At 38.0% G+C, this 20,675-nt stretch overlaps 1 protein-coding gene across 1 annotated transcript in view; it reads right to left on the bottom strand.

Annotated features, from left to right (window-relative positions):
• SMARCAD1 (SWI/SNF-related, matrix-associated actin-dependent regulator of chromatin, subfamily a, containing DEAD/H box 1) overlaps nt 1-20,675 on the bottom strand; it is a 36,080-nt gene that overhangs the window by 8,277 nt on the left and 7,128 nt on the right. The window contains exons 2-11 of the mRNA XM_010011781.1: nt 18,622-18,796; nt 16,288-16,459; nt 15,225-15,282; nt 11,919-12,007; nt 10,376-10,465; nt 9,664-9,745; nt 8,008-8,396; nt 4,062-4,264; nt 2,746-2,836; nt 1,433-1,532 (exon numbers count right to left, since the gene is read on the bottom strand). Of these exons, the coding sequence (XP_010010083.1) occupies nt 1,433-1,532; nt 2,746-2,836; nt 4,062-4,264; nt 8,008-8,396; nt 9,664-9,745; nt 10,376-10,465; nt 11,919-12,007; nt 15,225-15,282; nt 16,288-16,459; nt 18,622-18,796 (1,449 nt within the window). The remainder of the gene's footprint in view (nt 1-1,432; nt 1,533-2,745; nt 2,837-4,061; nt 4,265-8,007; nt 8,397-9,663; nt 9,746-10,375; nt 10,466-11,918; nt 12,008-15,224; nt 15,283-16,287; nt 16,460-18,621; nt 18,797-20,675) is intronic.

Below are 20,675 nucleotides of genomic sequence, written 5' to 3'. Positions count from 1 at the left end.
ATTTTAAAGCAAATCCCTTTAAATTCTACTCAAGGTTAAGAAACTTTCTGTCTCAATGCTGGAAAAACTGGTAACATTTAGGAAAATTAAACAACCCACAACTGGGATTTAAGTAACTCCTGCTTAATCAGCTTGTACTTTAAACTCCTACAGAAACAGACTCTGCATGGTCCGCAAACACCATGTAAAAATAACACAACACTTAACTTTTCAACCTGCTTTCTTCCCTAGACAGTTAATTGCTCAGAAGGCAAATCACTGCACTTGTTGGTACTCACACCCGGAAGAGTTCCATCAGGAGAAACAGTGCCTCCAGGAATAGGCAAGGAAGCTTGACAGCCCGACCCAGCTCCAGGTGTGCAGGCAGTGGAGCAGCCACCCGTGATGTTGCCTTGCCTAAGGGGAAGCTGCTTAACAGCCAACACAAGTGCTGACCCAAAAACACATCAGAAGGGAGTCTCTGCTAAATGCCACTTGGCCCGGGCCAGACCCAGACTGGGACTGAGGAGACACCTCCAGGGATGTGTCAGGAAAGCTCAAGTAGACTGCACTTTCCAGGCATCCCCATGATGGATGGCTTAAGCCTACCTGCCACTACGATTCATGAGCCTCTAGGATTCACTTCAGAAAAGTAACTTCGTTTACACATTTATGTACACCTCAGGTTTTAAGTAACATGCATTCTTAAAGAGTCATTTTAAAAAATGGGTTCTAGTGGATTTTAAAAGCATACTGAAAATGGCAATTTCAAACCGACGCTGAAACAATGAAGGTTTTCTATGTGTTAAAAGGAGTTTCTGAAGCCCAAATAAGCATTTTCTATTAAAAGCAGCATTTTCAGTCTAAATTAATCTCGCTACTTTCTCCTTTCTATAATCACTCAACAAAACCAAATTTAACTCTCCAGAGAACTAGTTTCTCCAAACTCCTCAGCTTTGCTGACATATTTTATTCTACCATATTCTTTCTGCTTTTGACTTAGGTCACTGAACAATCAAAACACTTAACTAAAAGATAGTCAGCCTCATCATTTTAGGATTTTGATCTGCTTTGACACATTCTGAGGAAAAAAAGACACTGAATGTTTCAAATGCCATGAAACCTAATCCTAAGCACAGCCTGAAGACTAGGAATTTCAGCCAACATTTAGTAAGTATAAAGACTATTTTGCTAAAAGAGACAAATTGTAACAAGCAGGTTTACTTTTTTGTGAAGCATACATGCCATACTGGAAAAAATTCCATGTTAGGCCTAATTAATTCAGAACAAGCATGTCTTCGGTATGGTTTGCATTCCAGTTCAAGTTCCTTAAGGAGCTGAGTAACACCATAAGAAAATCAAGTTTTCCTTCACAAAATTATCTCTGTTTCAGTGTCTGTCCACGTTTTTTTATTTTTTAAACAAACAAGTAATTTTGAAGCTTGTAACTTACCTAATGTTGAAGCCGGCACAACAATCAAATGCGGACCTGTATTGCCCTTTTGGTAAAGATAAGCTAGAAATGCAATAGCTTGAATTGTCTTTCCTAAGCCCTAAGAGAAAACAAATCCATTTAAACATAACTTACAATCTGCAGAACATAATAGTGTTTCGTACTCAGAAGGCAATTACAGTGCAGTCAATGTTAACTAGAGATTACAAATCTGCACAGAAAAATCGTTAACCACATGGTTTTATGAAAGACAATTCCTTCCTAAGTACAACTACAGTCAAACTCAATTATCTTTTCACCTCAACATTTGAGCATTGGAGATTCATTGTTTCCATTTATGAAGTTTTTTATTTTATTCAAGTTTATACCTCAAATCTTCTTGAAAAATTTACCTTCCTGAAACAGTGCTGCAGACAAATGATTACTTGGAAACTAACTGGTTCTTTCTATTTGAGCCAGTTGTACAAAGGATATTCCAGCTATTTCTGAAGTGGAATTTAATATGGAAATCAGATTTAAGATAAGCTTATGTTTCTGGCAATACTCACTTTCCTGTCTTCCATATCATGATTTAAAAATTTATCTACCACAAAATACGTACATAAGGTAGTTCTTACAAATATGCAATATATGGAAGTTGAGAAACACTGCCTACGTCTTCGTGAAGCAAACCCATCCATTCACTCGTGGTTGCTCACAAGATGAACAGAAGCCAGGATTAAAAGCAACTGACAACACAATTAGCAGCTGCATTACCAAGTTCGTTCTGCTGTACAATTACTGGTGGCATTGGCACCAAACAAAACCTCAAACCCCTAATCTTTTCTCTTTTATTTCAAAACTTACAGGTAGTATAATGACAAGAGAGTGTTGAAATGCTGGAGAAGTAGAAAACATTTCTACCCAGTTAGTTTTTTCTGTATTGTTAACTACCTGTTTTCAAACTGATAGAGAAGTGTAGAAATTAGGGGGTCACTACAACTAAATGCTGGAGAAGTAGAGTGAATTATATTTATGGGCAAGGAAGTATTAAAATGAGTGGATCTGAGGATAACCTGTTGTGGTAGAAACTACTTCCACCGCATCAGAAGACACTATGCATCTTGTACTTGCCAGTGTCAAGGCTACCTTTGACCTTCAAATTGAAAGTAAGAGCTCAGTAGCTTCTAAACATTTGGAGAAACTGTTTGCAATTTAAGTTATATTAGCTAAAACAAGTTATTTAGAATCCATTTGGGGTTTCTAGGAAATGAAAGAATCCAAAGTAATTTTTGCAAAGTTTTCAACAATTCTTGAATAAGGTTTACACTTACCATTTCATCAGCCAATATGCCATTCAATCCATGTTTATCCAACAGTGCTAGCCAGTTCAAACCGATCTTCTGATACGGCTTGAGAACAAAACTGTTAAAAAGATGGGGACGTGTTAAGCTTGATTTCTTAATTGTTTCTCCATGAAACACAACTTTACGCGTAAGTTAATCACAGAATAGTAAGTTTAACACTTGCCATATTTTAATTCCCTCCAGATCTCCTCAGGTAGTGAAAACCACATACTTTATTTAATCAGTCACCTGACTACCGAAGAGATTCTCTGAACCTTGTTAAGTATTTTCTCTGAATTTTCAACATCTTAAATGATCAAAATTAATGTTAATACACACCTTTCTTCTAAAATCAGTGATCCATGACCAGTTAAATTCAGTTACACAACCGGCAATTTTTAAAATCCACAAAAAAATTAAGCAGCATTTAGCAGCTGCATCACTAAGTTTGCTCTGTTGTACAACTGCTAGTGGTGTTGGCATCAAACACATACAATCTACAAAACGTACCCACCTGGTTCAGCATTTTTTGCCAATGATGCAGCATCACTAATAAGCTCCTTCCAAACAGTTTCTTCTTCATCTCAGGTTTTATTCTGACACAGCTGAAAATCCTTTTGCTATTTACTACTAACAACCTCCAAGCCTAATCCAGGTTGCTACTCCAGCCATTCCCACTTCACCCCTATGCTTCCCAACCCTTAGTATAATGTTCCCCCACCATATCCGTTTCTGTTCCTCCTAAGCTCTTTCTTTATTCCCAATAGTCATTTGGAAAATCTTACAAATTTACCTCTCTAAAATAAAACCTTCTCCATATCACATCCCCGGTGCCTGTCCCACTGGATACAGGGTTCCAGGTAATTTTGTACATCTGAACTTCCTGACCAAGATCTTAAGTCCAGCTGATAAACTTTTCAAGTTTGCTCAGATAAATCCTGATTTAGCATCTTTGAAATATAAGGTCCCCCATTACAAAAGCAATTTTGTTTGGTCTTTGATTTGAAGTAAGTTGACAACTCATGATCCCATCACTCAAAGTTGGCTTCTACATTCATGGAAAAACTGGAACTAAAACAAGGCATTGAGCACTGTTCTAAAACCTCACGAGCTTTCCTGATATGCTTGAAAGCGTCTGTTGGATTCCCCCAAGTCTTGAACATCACTGTCTACCTCACTGAGAGCTGGCTAAGTGTCAAACATTTGCAACTCCACCTTCAGACACCGCAGCTTTGAAAATCTCAGTCTTCACAAGTATACCTTACTGTCTGACACCCTTTTAAGAATAAAAAAGGGAAAGATACCTCTTATTCAGAATGGAAGGTTGTGCAATGTTCCATCCGCATGCTCCATCTACAGTAAGCCTGGTTACTTGTTTTGTCAGTTTCCTTGAAATGTCTTCACATTTATTCATGAGCTTTAGAACCACGTCCCTCTCCTTCAGCAGTGTCTTGCAGTTCCACACTATGTCTTCAGTCAAACCAGCAGTCTTAGTCATTTTTGCAAGCTGCAAAATAATGAAGGGAAAAAAAATAAATACTGTGAACACTGATAATAGCAACAAAGGTGCTACGGTGAAAATCCACAGCTACTGCAGGCAGCAAGGAATTCAAGACAGCAATGGCACCCCAATCTCCTCTCAAAACTTCAAATATTCCTTACACATGTTCCCACCTTGACCAAGGCTAACTTCCTCTGTTGCTCTGTACTCTCAGTCTGCCAAGAGCAGAGGTGGCTCACTCATGCTTTCTATACTATGCATCTAATCTAGCATCAATTTTTATTTTTCTTTAAAATAGTATCTCCAAGTCACAATCCTTCCTGCACCAATCATCAACACCAGCTTTCTCCACGAGCTCCTGATTTCTTTGTTGTTGTGAGAATTGCTACTTACAAGTCTCACTCTCACAACCTTGTGCCAACCACAGACCTACCATGTGACAGTGTCTTTAATTAAACTTAAATGTACCTTCTTTTTTTCCCTTTTCAATTATAAAGCCTTATTAATTTTAACACAGAATCCTTACTTCTACCACTTGTTTCCTCAAGGCCACACTACTTCGTGTTTCCTTCCCCTAAACTTCATTATCTTCACTACAATATGGATATTCTCTGGTTTTAGAGCCAGGCACTCTGTCGTTGTGTCAAAACTGACCCTTCAGGCCCGCCAGCTTCTCCTTGATTCCATGTAGGGCTGTCTGCAGAAAGTGTAAAACTTTCTAATAAATTTATTTCTGCAGTAATTGCGGTCATATCTGTAATTATAGTATTTTCATGCATATTTATGCATGAAGTTATTTTATTGTAAAGAACAGACATCTCCTTTATTTATGGATTTAAAGAACTGAAGAATAGACGGTCCTTTGGATTTGCCATTCTTTTGTTAAAACAGAAGTAATTTCCACACAGATTTTTCTGAAATTTTTACCAGGGATGTGTCAAATTTTAGCACAAACTTCACAGGCGCATATCCCCCTAGAATTCCTTCCTTTAAAAACCTATTACCTAGCTAGTAACTGATCAATTTTGCCACATTGCAGAGTAAAAGCAGAGAGAGAGAAAAAAAAATAAATTAACGAAATGGTGCCCTCTACTGAGAGCCTGCTAGCACAGTTTTGGGGTTTTCTTTATTTGTGGTTTTGTTCCATTTTAAAGAAAACCCAGAAAGTTTACCAACACTCATAGATTAAACGAGGCCAAGGTACACATGTCAACACTCACAGTGAAGTTTTCTAAATAAACACCTCTATTTAGATATGAGAGCCATAAGGAATGTGATTTTTAATAGGTTATTAAAAATTTCGACATCTGTTTTGATGCCTAAAGCTTTAGTTGGCATGAATATAAATCATGTAACCTTTAAATGAAGGTGTGGAGAATGAAGCCATCTGTTACAAACAGAAATTGTATTGTTTCGCATCAGCGCAATTACATTAGTCTCAAATTTAAAACAAGAAAAACTTCAGCCACTGGTTTGGATGCGGAACACACAATGTTGCCCTGTCATGCAGAACACAGAGCAGTGAGACCACCACAGACAACTGAACCCATGGGCTTCCACGGCATGTGCTGTGGAAGGTCCACTGGAGCTCAGGGCAGCAGCAGTGCTCCTCAGTGCGTAACCAACATGCCAGCATGTCCTGCCCAGGCTTGCTTTACACCACTTGAAAGGGATATGGGATTCCACTTTACTCCTTAGGGATGAAAATCAGCCTCAACCTCGGTCTACAAACTCCAGCTCCACTTTAAGCAGCCCCCATTTCTAATCTGATGCATTTGCTGCTTTCCTTTGCAAGTTTGCTCTGGTGAAAGGTGCTTCTGGATTTCCTGCTAGTTTGTTTTTTGCAGCAGTGTGTACATTTGCAGCCAAACAAAATGAGACAAAAAAGCCAAAGCTACCTTCCCTTGAGTTTCTACCTCCTCACTCATACGCTACTGCAGTATACAGAATAAGATGGACAAGTCCAACCTAAAAAGGTTGTCTACAATAAAAAACCCATTTTAATTTATGTATTCCTGGAATAAGATGACCAATTTCCATACAAGTAGGCTTTAGTCTTTAGCTTGTGCTGAGAGATCTTTCTCAATTCTAATAATGAGCAAGTGGTAACAACTTCCAGCGCTTTACATTATATTATAAAATATACCATTACAGTAAAAAGAAACCTTAAAAACAAGCCAATTTCTTTAATGCTGAATCGGTTCTCTCCATTTTTCTACCACTCTTTTTAATTAGTAGAAAAACACTGGGTCACTGAGCTACTGGATCTTTACAAACAATTAAATCCACACTGATACAAAACATCTGCTAAAATCTGCTGCAAACTGCCTCTACTCTGGGCAAGTATTCACAGTACTATATAAACATGTGGTTGCTGACAGCAGGATTTTTTTTTAGGAATCTTTATGAAGGGCAAATTTTGAATGCAAACAGGCCCATGCAGCTTTTTTTCTATTAAATATTTTACACAGAAAAGGAGAACAGCCCTGTAGCAAATACTTCTGCAAAGAATTAAGCTCAGACAAAATCCAACAAGTTTAGAAAGTAATAGCCATATGACAGATGTTCCGGGAGAAGCCAAAGGCTTGGGGCAAAACAGATTTCTTTAGCAGCATACCTGCACCTTGGATTTTTTCCCAACTATCCTCCTCTTGTCTCTGTGCCTTGCAACACAACATACAAAGATCATTTTGTTTTCCTTAGAATCTGTCTAGTATCTTTTACTATTTTGTGGTAAAACATTTCACACACCGAATAGTAAGTGTTATTGTTTTACACATACTGAAGAAGTTCTATTCTGCTCTGAAAAAACACAAGCAGATCTTGCATACAGCAGTAAGGGGAGGTTTCGGAATACATACTGATAATAAAACATACCAATTACTCTGCAAGACGGCCTATGCACAGTTACCGCTTTAAAATCCAAAGCGCTAATAAACTAAACCAAGAAAATCTGCCATAATGCATGTCAAAAGTTTTTACCAGCATTGCTCTTACCGGGTCTGATGTCTTGCACTTTATCGGAGTTTCATAAAATGTAAAGGCAACAAACCATGAGAAACATTTGAAAGTAACATCCATGTGACAGCAGATAATCTACTTACCAGGAGGTATCGTTTTCCCTCTGTTGTGGATTAGCCTTCTGATACTTTACCTTGTATTAATAAAATCACAGCAGTTTGCTCCACTAAAAATGGCTGCATTGCTCAGCTAGCAAAACCATGCTGGAGACTAAGCTGCAGTAGATTAAAGAAAAAAAAAACAAACACCCCCCCACCCCCAAAAATGACTGTTTCTTCTATGCAACTGAAAATATCCATGCTGGCACCTTCAATCATGGAGCTACCCCGGAAGCTGCTGCTGTTGCTGTTCAAGTGTCTGCAGCAAAGGTCCTGCCACGTTCTTGTCTCCTGCATGGGTTTTCAGCTGTAAGAGCTCAGGAGAGGCTAGCAAACACCTCCTTTCCAAGTGAAAGCTCTAATTTCTTCTTCTGCAGTGAAATCAACCAACTTTCTATGCTACAGAGTGAGTGACAGTAAAGTCAGCCAATCAGCTTGAGTTTTCCAGAAAAATCACCCCTTAATTCATTCAAAATCAGGTCATATGACACTATTAGAAACGCTATTGGCTTAGGAGGAACATAGCATTTTAGCCTAATCAGGATAAGGCCACCCATCTAAGCCTCCCTAGGCTGAAGCCACCTTGACTCTAGGCAGGCTGGGGATAGAAAAAGAAGAATGCAGACCTACCAGAGCCTCCCAGCTATTAAAGGGCCGGAGTGCTATTATCTTCTGAGCTGTTTTCTGAGAACACTGGGGAATCAAAATCAGTTCGCTTGTGGAAGCATCCTGCAGGAAGCTAAGGATTTTCGCTTTGTAGCCATCCTCCACCACTTCGTTGCCGCTGCTGTAGTCCTCGTCAAAGACACTACCGTCATCTTCAGAAGCTGACTTGTCCTCTGAGTCTGTTTCTCTTTTAGTATTCCAAATGTTCATTTGGCGTTTGCTCTTTCTCCAAAAGATGCTCTCCTTTCTTCTGGGAGATTGCTTCTTCAGCTTCTCTTTACTCTTACCACTTCTGCTCTTGTCGGAGGTTTTGGTCCAGTCAGAATTGTCACAGTGGGGAGCAAATTCTATGTCTATGCATGTAATATAGAAGGCAACAAGTCAATGCATACTGGTTAAGAGCAAATTAAAACATACTGTTCTTCGAAAATAAAACCTATATAAATATAAAACAAAGTTCTAGGATTTAATACACCACAAGTCAACAGCAGGTATTACGAAGAGTAGCTAACACCATGGAAGTCTGTCTAAAACATGTAACTAATACCAACTGTGAGTATAAGATGAGCAATGCTAACTTGTATACTGCTCAAATAGCAGAAGGTAGCTATCTTAAAATACAGGCAATCAATACAATGTAGTATGTGTGAACTGCAGCAGCTCTGAGGTAACAGCAGCTAGAACTCTGATGTATCACTGGGATGAGATACTGGTCCCACTCCACCCAACTGCAGAGAGATTAATTCTGCTGATTTCAGAAAACAAGCCTACTTTCAACACAAATATTAGGTATTTTTTTCATTTTATTACATCTCAGTACAGCATTCTTCTTTGGAAGAAAGCACTTGTAATGTTTCTCTTCTGCCCAATCTCAGCTCACTGCTGATTGACTCCAACCCCGATGTCTACCTTCTTAGAAGTAGCAGCAAGGACCCAACCTCACGCAAACTGATAACTCCACTTGTAAAGAATTCAATCCTATCCCAAGAATACCCAAGTAGCTGATACAGCAAAACATACACATTTCTGACAGCCATTTAACACTGAAAAGTAATCAACTCATTAAATATTATTTAAGTTGTAACTCAACAGATTGACCCAGAATCACAGTGCTTGCTCCCTACCACATTTAATGCACTGGTATTTGTAAATTGGTTGCATAATTTAGGGCCTATTTCTAGTATTTTTCTCTCCTATAATGTATTTTAGAAGGATAAAATAGCATATGTCACTTGTCACCTATGCATTTATCAGCAATCACCGATTTACAAATTACTGCCGTTAAAAACAGCACTTAATTTTAAATAAGCAGGAGGGGAGCAGATGTCAGCTTTGAGACATTTGAAAACATATTTTATGATATACCCATAGGTAATTAGAACTTCGTACACAAATCTGTATTAGCAAGGCAAAGATATTTATCTCTGCTTAAAGAGCAAAAGATAAAATAATCATGATGCTTAAAACTCTTATCTTCCTCATAATACTAATTTTAAGTATCAGTGCAAGTTTCTAGGCATACGGCTGTCAGGACTGTCATTGGTGGACATTAGAAATTATTTGTATCACAAGTCTTCTTGTTTCATCCTGAGATAAAATGGATTATCAATCTGTCTTTACCCTCATCTTCTGCAAATAATCTCAGTGTCTCCAGTGCTTCATGAAATACCCAATCATGTTCCTGAAGTACATCTCTCAGTTCCTAGTAAAAGAAAATTTGTATTGTGACAAGATAAGCAAAAACTAATTTTCTGTGCATAACGTTAAGGCACTAACAATTTTAACTGCATAAGGCAAAAAAAACCCCTTATAAATCAGATTATTCAAAATAAAAGGAAATCAAAAGGAGAAAACAAGTCAGTTTATGCTTATACACTCAGTTCAGGCAGAGCTGCACTCCACTTTTCAAAAGGGTTAGAACACACATAAGTAAGCTTTGCTTCCAAAAAAAAGCATGGTATTAAAATGCCCTGACCAGTAACTGAGTATCATCAGGTACTAAACTAGTACAAAGCACACAGTCTATCTGGTTGTTAAAGGGAGAATGTGAGACAGAGGGATAATTTCCTCATGCATTTTTAAAATAGGTCATTAAATTTGACTATGCCAGGCTTGTCACAGGACCAAAAGTAGGATGAGAAGTTCCATATTCTGGTTACATCCAACTGCTCTCAGAAACAACATGCCATAAGCAGCAGCAGTGAAGACCTTCCTACTCTGAGTTCTTTCCAAGAGTACTGCTGGTGTAAGGCCTGTTTAGTTTGGATCATCAACAGCTGCAATTTTCTCAAGAAGTCAAAATCTGATACGCCATCACGAGAGATGAGCTCACCTCCTTATCCAATGCAGGGAACGTATTTTGCAGCTTCTTCACCAGCATCTCTTGCCTTTCCCATTGTCTTTGGGGATCTGCCTCATCCAGCTACATTTAAAAAAGAAATCTAGTAGGTTTAATGTAAACTATGAGCCTAGAAACAAGCAAAAAAAAAAAACAAAACCCAAACCAAAAACCACCAAACCCCCACAATTAAAACCAATCAAACGTAATCAACACTGTTTATCCTTAAAGAGACATTCTGAATTACAAAAGCACTTAAGACAAATCTGATTTGCAGAAGTGATTCCTTGTCTGTAGCTGATGTAAAACCAAAACTTTCATAAGCATAGGAAGTGTCTTCAGTCTTGAAAGACTGGCATTCTTTACTTGATAAACATACACAGTGCGAAGGTACATACCAAAATATAAATAATTTAGAACTAGCTAGTCTGTATTGATTTAAAATACAAAGCAGCGATTCTGGATGTTTAAGGCAGAAGATGGCAGGGTTAAGAGTCACTTAGGTTAGATCACTAAGCATGCAGTATTTAACACACCAGAGTCTACAACTATGTCAAATGGTGTGTTTATATGAACATGTACAGGTAAAAAAAAAATCCACGAATACTACGTCACAGCACCATGGAGTCACATCAAAACCTGGCAAAAGTTTTCATCAACAACAGCTTCGCTAACAGCTACTATAGGCCTGCAAATAGGGAGGTTTTTTTATGAACCAGTGCAAAAAGTGCTACATGCCACAAGCTGCTCTGTTATGTATGCGCCACAAAGAATTACACAAGTTTCTTCACAGAGCTTTGAATGCAAACTGGTTACAGATCTACTTATCTACAGCAGAGATGCCAACAGGCTTGACCAATATTTACTTTGCTGAATGATGCTATTTGCTGAAAGATCACAAACCAGATCACCCAGAAGCACTCCTAGTAACAGAGGACAATGTTCCTTTCCTCAGTGAGCCTGTGGTATCATTAACAGTATAGCTACAGTATGGCACAGTGGCTGGCAAAGTATGCTTTAGTCTTAGGAACAACCTTAGGAACCAGAGGAAAAGCAAAAGTAAGGGGAAAAAAACCCCCAACCTAGCAACCAACCCTGCATGTTTTCTCACTACAATTCTCTTATTACAGACTCTAAAAAAACGTATTTCAGATTTATGTTTTCCCAATCCTTCCCCTTTTAACTGTAATGGAACTGTTAAAGCACAGAAATTAACCTGCATATAACCAGGTCCAGTGAAGTACCGTTTGCTAGGGTGACTGGGTAATAATTCAGTAAAGTCTCCTTTGTAACCACTTCCACAAAAGCAGTAAACAGGCTATTGGGATACATACCCACAAACACTGGAGAACAAAGCAGATAATTCCATTCAGAATTCCCAAGGAGAAGAATGCAGAAAAACTTCATTCAGATGGCAAGATTTGAATTTGATTAGACTTTTTGATGAAACACACTAAGTCCACAATACCACCGTCACTGACCAAGTCAGGTAATTGCACTTATTTTACAATGCACAGAGTGAAAAAACAGTACTTACGTAATCTGTCTTTGTCTTTTTTGTGACTTGGTCAGTACTCTTTTTGCAAGTTGGGGGAGTATCTTTATGTTTCCTTTTATGAGAAGCAGCTTTAAAAAGAGTTGAGGCAGAAAGGAAGAATTAATTACTTTCATTAAGCTCACCCCAGAACAGCAGCATCATTCAAACCAACACTGTAATAGCTACTTATTGACTGCACAAGATGTTTACCAGTCTCCGTAATAGTTTCCTATTATAGTCCACACATACATTGAAACTTCAAGCAAAGCAGTTGCTTGAAAGTACACGTTTATTTACCTCCTAAGTTTTCTTCAGTAGTTTGGCAATTAATCAAGCAATTACCTCTCATATAGTACAACTGAAATAGCTTTGCTTATTTTGTTTTTTTAAATAATTGCCAAGTGTTTTACACATAAGTTGCATAAAGGTCTGTCTGGTTTTATTTGAAGCTGACTGCTTTTGGAAAGTTGGTATTTAATGAAGGTTGAGCCCCAATCACAAGTTGGAATATGTGCTGCCAATCTGGAAGCGCTGATGATTGATTTCTGGCTCAGCTGCACATCGGAGAGGTTACCACCAAACAGTTTTCAACACTAAACCAAATGTATGAAAGAAAACTATGCATATTAAGTCAGTGATAACCAAGTATCAATGATAACTATGATACTTATGAATAGTTCATATGAGCCAGAACGTTCTGAATATCTTTGGTCCCTGCTGATTATCAAGAGATTATCATCTCAGCATTAAGACCTGCCCAGTCAGCTGCATTTTCTGACTCTGCTGTGCATGCACAGCTCACAAACACGTTACCATTATTTCTGCACGTAAGTTTTGCTTGAAGCAGCAACTGTTACCAGTCCAAATTATTGTAAAAATTCTTAGTCCATGATCTAAAATATAAAATGGTACTGCAAATTAAATCTTTTTTAGAAGAGTAAATGCCTGCCGAGCTTTGATGTCTGATACCACTATGTCTGGCCACCCTCCCAGAATGCCAGAGGTGACTAGTGAACAAGCACACACACACACACACACACACACACACACACACAGAGCACACTTCCTTTCCAATCCTGCCTGGACGATCAACATAGAATTAATTAGAAATCAACCTGTGTTCTTCTGAAACCCACCACATCTGTAAGTGACAAAAAATCCCAGCTTTCTGAAAGCATTCACTTTGTAAGGTACATTCAATTATTCCTTCCTGTGTTAAGACAGCATACAAGCTGAGGAGATGAAGAAACTCTATTATGCCTAGATGGGAACAATCCTTGGTATAGAGGCAGAACACACAAAGCCTTCCAGAGGAATCCTTGTTCTCTCCAGAAATTTTATGATTAATGAGCAATGTGAAAAGCAGCTCCAGGGTTTCAAAATTTAGAGAAACATCTGCAATTACTTCAACTGGTATTTGCTGCTACCGCTACAAAAGAAGCCTTATTACTGTGACATTCCTTACATTACAAAACAGTCACTTCTGCCTCTTCAAAAAGCAGTGAACATCAGACAGGTTTAGCTGACCCTTCAGCTCAGAAGCACTCTCACTGATTTCATGGTTTTTAAGATGCATAGAAAACACCATCAGAAACAAATCACAAGCCACAGGTATCAATATAACTTCACTTCTTTCATTTACATACCTATTTTCAGTGTCACATACCTATAAGTCATACCTCTAAGTCATCTGCAATGCTTCTTGTTTTAGCTACATACAATACTGAATTCATGCTATAAATACAAATTTTTGTCATTTTGAAAAGACAGAAAAATTTGAGGATGACTCAGCCACACTTTTTTAGCAAAGCCATGCTTCACAAAACAGTATCTTGTCCCTGATCTCTCTCACAATCAATGCTTCACAACAAGTTAAGCATATCATAAATTGACATAGATAAGCAGATGTTCACGAACGTCTCGATTTTTAAAAATGTGTCCAAAATGATGTGATTTATACCATCACTTTCAGGCATGCTTACTCCTCACTAAGTATTTTATACAACAGCTGTGATTAGTGAGAATTCTGCTGCCAAGATTTTTCTGTGGGCTTGCATTGAAACTATGTGAAATAGCATTCTTAGATCAACACAAAAATGGCCAAAAGGCAGGTCCTACATAGCAGAAATCAAAGTGTTTTGGTTCAAACACTGTGAACTTCAACAAAGGTTATGTATTTGCTTAAATTGCTTTAATATTAATCAAAACCCTTGAAAAGTAATCATAGTTTTCCAGGAAGGGATTTTCCAGGAGCAGCAGCACTCAGAATTAGTGTGTCCCTCAAAAATATGTCAGCTTTAGTTTTCTATTGCCAGCATCCAAGAAGTCCCATCTACAGAATCGGATCACAGTGGTAACCTCAAAATGTTGGTCTGGTTGGGTAAAAAAAGCTTTCTGATAATTGTTTTAAAAAATCTTTGAAGTTGTATATAAAAATCAGAACATGAAAATATGGCAAGTACAATGGGGAACTGCATTAGCAATAGATCTACTACTTCAGAGGAGGATTAAACCTGTTCTCCCTCAGCACATGAGCTTCCTAGACACACTGCTTCAAAATCCACAGGATACTGCATGAAAAGACGCATGAACCACTTAGAAAAACTAAAGTAATCAAAAGTGATCATAAATAGCTTTTCCCATCATCTCCAAAACACGAAGATATCTCAGGAAAACTGTGCAACAACTGAACTGCATTTGGAATCTTCAGCTTTTTATAATGATGTTAATACTCATACCAACCTTCCTCTCTTCCCCCATTGATCGCAGTACATCAGTCAAAAAGATTTATAAACAAGAGATTTAACCCTGGACTTAGGTGATGTCAAGAAACAAACCCAAAGCTCAAGAATTATGACGCTTTTACGTGCTTACCATTTCCTACACACTCCCACATCATGTGTTGGGCTTTTTGGTTTTATTTCTTTTGGGGTTTTTTTGATAACAGCATGAGACTGCATAAATTCAGAGTTGCTAGCCCATTACTATTTGCCTCAACTCCTGGGCAAGGAAGGAACCAGCAGGAACATAATTCACTTCATGACACACATGTAAAGCAATCCTGAGCTTCACAGAACAAATTCCCCTTTTTTGTTCTTACATTGGATTTTGGTCCACATCTTCTTCTCATCTTTCCCCTTGCAAAGCCTGTCATTTCAGTTTTGTGTTATTACAATAAGCAAACAATGTATAACTTTTAGCATATGCTTTACCACTTTTTAAATACCTCCCAACAAAGTTTACTTTATTGAATTAGCTACAGCTCGTAAAGTTTGGTTTTGGTTTTTTTATTGTTGTTAAACATACCTTCATAACTGAATTGCAAACCAGCAGCTTCATTCATTGTATGTGCTGATTCTAATAACTGAAAAAAAAAAAAGAAAGACAACTGCTCAGTGATGAGATTTAATCCAGTTGAACAGAGGACAATGATAGACCAGCATGATTGAAATATACTTTAAAAAAACACCTCAAAAATACATGTATCTCAAAATCCAAAACAAAATTAACATTACCAAGTTAGCTAGACTGATCACATAAGCTGTATTTGGGAACTTTTTTAAAAAAACCTAAAGGAAAACATTTTTAATACAATCTCATTTATTATCACTTTTTTTCCTACTTCAAACACACCATGCAGGTTTACTTAAGGATCTTTTTTAAAAGCCATTCTATGTTACTATTGCAAAACCAGATGATCCAAAAAACTAATTTCTTAACTCATGCTTGTATGTCTGTGACTTATGTCACATTGCTCAATTTCCTGAAAGTACATGCCCAAAACTTATAACATGCTTTAAAGTTTATCTGTATTTCCTTACAATCCTAGATTCTTTCTCCATCCATGTGTAAGCTCAAAATAGGTAACTTTCAGAATGTTTTTTGCAAGCAAGATAACTGCAACAGAAGCAAATGGCCTAAAGGTTACAAATATAAAGAGTTTATGAAGAATCCTGATTCCCAAGTATCTTTCCATATCTGTAAATGGCATCTCACTATTCTAGTATAATAAAAAAATTTCCTTTTCAAAAGGGTAATGATTTTTCCTTAATCACCTTCACCAGTTGCTTAGGTTTTGTCAGGAAAGACTGTTCCAGATCCTTCATGAAGGAACAACAGAATTGCCTAATATTTCTCTGTCTTCTTTCAAAAATGTTGTGGCTATGTAACTTTGGACAAAAATTTGCATAGCGTCTATGTACTACAAAGTTCTGCTGATACAGGAGCTACCTTACACTCTGCTAAGAATAAATGCCATCAGTACTACATAACACTTAGTAGCACAAGGCTGTTCCCTATAATAAAGCCAGAGGCTTAGGAAAACTGCCTACAGAACAGTCATGAAAATAAAGCAAAATAACATCATTACTTCTCGCAATTCTTGGTCATTTTTTTCAGGAAAAAAGTCCTTCAGTGTTTGCAGCTTTGCAGCTCTGAGGCCTTCCTCTACACCCTTCTTCACAGTTGACAGTGGATCCCCAGCATAAGTCAGCTGGGACAGTTCATCTTCAGACTCTTCATCAACATTCAACTGTTCAGAGCTATGATGGACGGGGAAGGAGAAAAAGAATTAAAATTTATTGTTGCTTATGGATGTTTTACTCTACCAGAACATTACCATAAACCAAAACCAGTGGGATCTCACAAAATGTGTTTAGATGCATTCAGTAACACTGAATCGACTTGTACTTAAAGCAGTACCTCTAATTCAGGACAAAATAAAGCATATATGATTATGTGCAGTCTTCTGTTTGCAGTAAACACATTTCAGCATTGCAACTACCCTATCATTTCCTATGGGGGGTCAACATCTAGATACTTGTCAGCAAAGCCAGAGCTGTACACATCAGAAACCTTGTCCTCTCCGTATAATCATAATCACATTCTTACCAAGCAAGAAGAAACACTCATTTAACTGTTACATGAGTATGACTCCAGCCCACAAAAGAGTTCTGTTCAGTGTTGAGTGTTAGAGTTCTGTTTTCCAACAGAGTCTAGACAGTAACTTTGGTAGTAAAGCTTGCAGCACACTTCCTTTAGAAAAGTTGTGCTTTTTGCTCTGAACTTTCTGCTTTCTGCAGAAATAAGTATCCCTGATTCAGGATAAGTGGGTGCTGGGATACACTGCAAAAAGAAAAGAATTCACAAACCCCTCAAACATTAGGTAACACATGTACTAAAATGAACAGTGCAAGGACACTCGATTGACCAATTCTGTGCAAAGCCAGGCTAAATTCAGCACAAGCCAGAGCTCATAAGCCTGACCAGATCCAAGCTAACTCTTGCCACGCTCCCAAATCATTTATTAGCTCAGCTGAATACCACTTGTGAGACAGCTTACTGGGTTCAGCACACATTGATTAGCACTCAAGCCAACACACCATGCCGAAGTTTTGGGTACTGGGGTGAATGAGACCAGTGGCTATGTACGAATAATGACAAGTACAAGAGAATGTAACTTAGGCTCATCTCTCCCACTAGGAGCCATTTTGCTGTCCATCTCTCACCCCCAGTAATCAGAGCACAGTTTAGAAATTGCAAGCTGTGTCTCTGCAAGTTGGATCCTGCACAGCTTATTAGCATCAGCATCACATGGTAAAAAAACCTGCTTGTAGTGCTTCCAAATCAGGCTGATCCCAGAAGCAGTGTAACTATGTTCACACAGCACTGCACAAAAGCCTATATGGTGCATGCAGCCATCTTGCCATCTCTGTACCCTTGCACAATCAACAGCTTAAGCCATGGACAGAAACAGGAGTTCACTCCACTATTTTTGCTTTTTCTTACCAAGTATCTCCCTTAGGTTGAAACTGTGGGGAAGATGCATTAAAAAAAATTCAAGAATTTCTGCTCCAGTAACTCCATGCTCTGAGGACTGAAAATCTGACAAGAGACTATGCCTGTTAAGGTTACTATTTCCCTAATCTATTTCCACAGATTAGTTCAGATAGACTATCAAAAAACAGGTTAAGCCATCTTGTTTTGCATAGCACAAGAACATTTAAGGGGCACAGACAATCAGCACCTGTCAGTCACACAGACATATAACTAGCAGGTAATAAGTAGCAGGCATTTTTTTAAACCATTCCAACTGGTTGTGGAAAATATCTGTCTACATCTTATCTCTTCTGCACTCTCAGTGCTGCCTTTTTAGCACCCACACAAGTGACTCTTGCACAGTATTCTCTGCCCTCCCAGCTAATTCAAATATATAAATTTCCATATCATGAAAAAATAAGTTTTCACTAAGCATAGCAAACACATCATACAACAAACACTTAACTTTAGCTCTTATACTTCACACTGAAGCTCTACTTGATTTCCTGTTCATCATGGTTTCAGAAAAAAAATGGAACAAGCTAAAAGCAACTCCAATATGGTTTAAAACTAATAAAGCAAGTATTTTATGGTTAAGCTTTCTTATGCCATTAAGAGGATTTCAGAGGGGCAAATGCACGAACATACAATGAACAGCACACATATCATTCAGTATTAAAGAGTTCCTCCCTTCCAAGCATCTTCTCTGAGTAAATGGCTTAAGAGCTGGATTCTTTTTCTCTGGAAATCCAGTAAGGTTTAATTAAGGCAGGTAAATCACCAACCAGTAAACTAGAACCTAGCCTCTGATTTTCAATTCAGTATTTCAATTTAGAACATTGTATCAGGTTGCAGAAACATTACAGAAAACGGAATTAATGCATACATTAAAACTGCATCTCCCCTTGGAGCCCAGTTTTCTTTTGCAGCACTGAAGCTTCTTGGTAGTTCATCTTCGCTGTCTGAAGACACATCTAGATACTGTATCCCTCTTCGGTTCTTGAAATAGGGCTTTTTCATTGGCCTCTTGTCTTCAGGAGTTTCTGGGATGGTAAAGTACTCTGTGGAAGCCATTTCAATAGGAGAAAAGATTGGAGACAATGACATGTAACTTATGACTTCAAATATCTATCTGTACTTAAGAGCATCAGATAGCTATCATTTCTTCCTTACACACAGCAACCATTTAAACAGAACTCACATCCTTGTGCATGGAAAATTCCTGTAAGCTGCATTCCTTTAAGTATTCACTTACCTGGCAAAAGATCCTTAGCCCTCTTACATCAAACAAATAATTTTTATACAGCAAAGTTTAAGAGATCATCTATTTTATGTTAATAACTACCTAGAAACACATTTTTATTTTTTGAAAAATTAATAATCAGCAAAATCCTCTGTAATACTTCCAGGCTGATCAGGACACAGATAGAAACATACTGGTGATTCTGATGGCTGATTCATGGTCTGCTTGTCTTGACAGTTTTCAGAAAGGGAACGTCAGCATTATACTGCAGAAAATTAGGAAGCTACTCTGAGGAACTTGACCAGTAAGTTGCAACTCCTATAATCTGTTTAGCCAGTCTTTTCCACATTATGCTGTAGATGATTCTTAACAAGGAAACTTAGCATCTGAAAGGATGCTTTGTGTTATAGACGAAGCATCAGGATATACAGAATCTGTATGTAATCAGGATATGTCCCTGGGAAGACATCTCATGAATCATATACTAACTTCAATGACACTAGCAAAATTAACCCACTATGTGTGCATTAGCATGTATTAACTTTTCCATTTTGAACATGCTTGTAAGACAAATGAAAGCATAAGCAGCCAGTCTATTCATGTAATTCCTGAATTAGTTATGAATAACGCATGGTTAAGTACCCTAATGTCAGCTACACCTGAAACCAACTCCGTGCCCATATCTAGAGGGGAAAACATGACCACACAGGGAAAGCTACACAAAGCCTGACATACTAAACAGGTCCTGAACCTGAAGCAGAGAGAGAATTAGAATACGATAAATAAAATAAAAAAACTTAAGCTTTATTAGACTTTGCTCTCTTTCAGTAAGAATACCAAATGCAGCTAAGGCACAGTATGCTCTAACTACATAAATGGTGTATTTCAAGGTACATTCAACTAAAACTCTGATGCTCCCGTATAAGCCTGGGCAAGCCCACGGAGGCTAGAACTGTTCTGATATGACCTTCAGAAAACCTTAAGAAAAAAAAATAAATTTAGTAGATAGATGTGGACTTGAACACACAGCTTCTAGCTCTTCTGTCTCTAAACCTGCATTAAAGAGAACTGAACACTGGGACACTACTGCCACCCCTTAAGTGCACTATTTCATGTCAGAAAAGCATTCAAGGCGTTTTGCGAAAGGTATGAGCCAAGAACTGTACTTAGCCTGACCTAGTGCAGCAGTCCCACACATTCATGACTTCACTCCTTTCCAGCACTTTACCATTTTTACAGCCAGTGCTGGAAAGAAAGAACAGTTGGCAAGCCAAGTAATTCTGTTTAAGACCAGACAAATTACGGACCCCAGAGGCATATGACTGAAGAGAGGAAGAACACATGGAGCAGAGAATGTGACAGCTGCAGAGAGCATTTTCCACATGAAAGTAATCTTGCAGAAAATAAATTTAAAATAACTCACTGTGGCAGCATTGATGGAAACAAATCCTAAACACACAAGCAAATTGCTGACATGGGAAATTACCAGTAATACTGGCTTTGAAAAGGAAAGGTACCCAACTAACTAAAAATGTGGTGCACTAGTGAAAAGTAAGAACCTGAAAACGGAGCTTAAGACTGGTTAAAGGGATGGGAGTGAGCATAACTCAAGCTTCTTTAACATCCATGAGGAAATGTAAATAAGAGTTCAGTGATAGTTGAAGCCTTAAGTCTTCACATGATCTTCACTATGCGTA

This window comes from Nestor notabilis, unplaced genomic scaffold (assembly GCF_000696875.1).
Source record: "Nestor notabilis isolate BGI_N333 unplaced genomic scaffold, ASM69687v1 scaffold23663, whole genome shotgun sequence".
Lineage (NCBI taxonomy): Eukaryota > Metazoa > Chordata > Aves > Psittaciformes > Psittacidae > Nestor > Nestor notabilis.
This window is presented reverse-complemented; position numbering and strand designations above follow the sequence as displayed.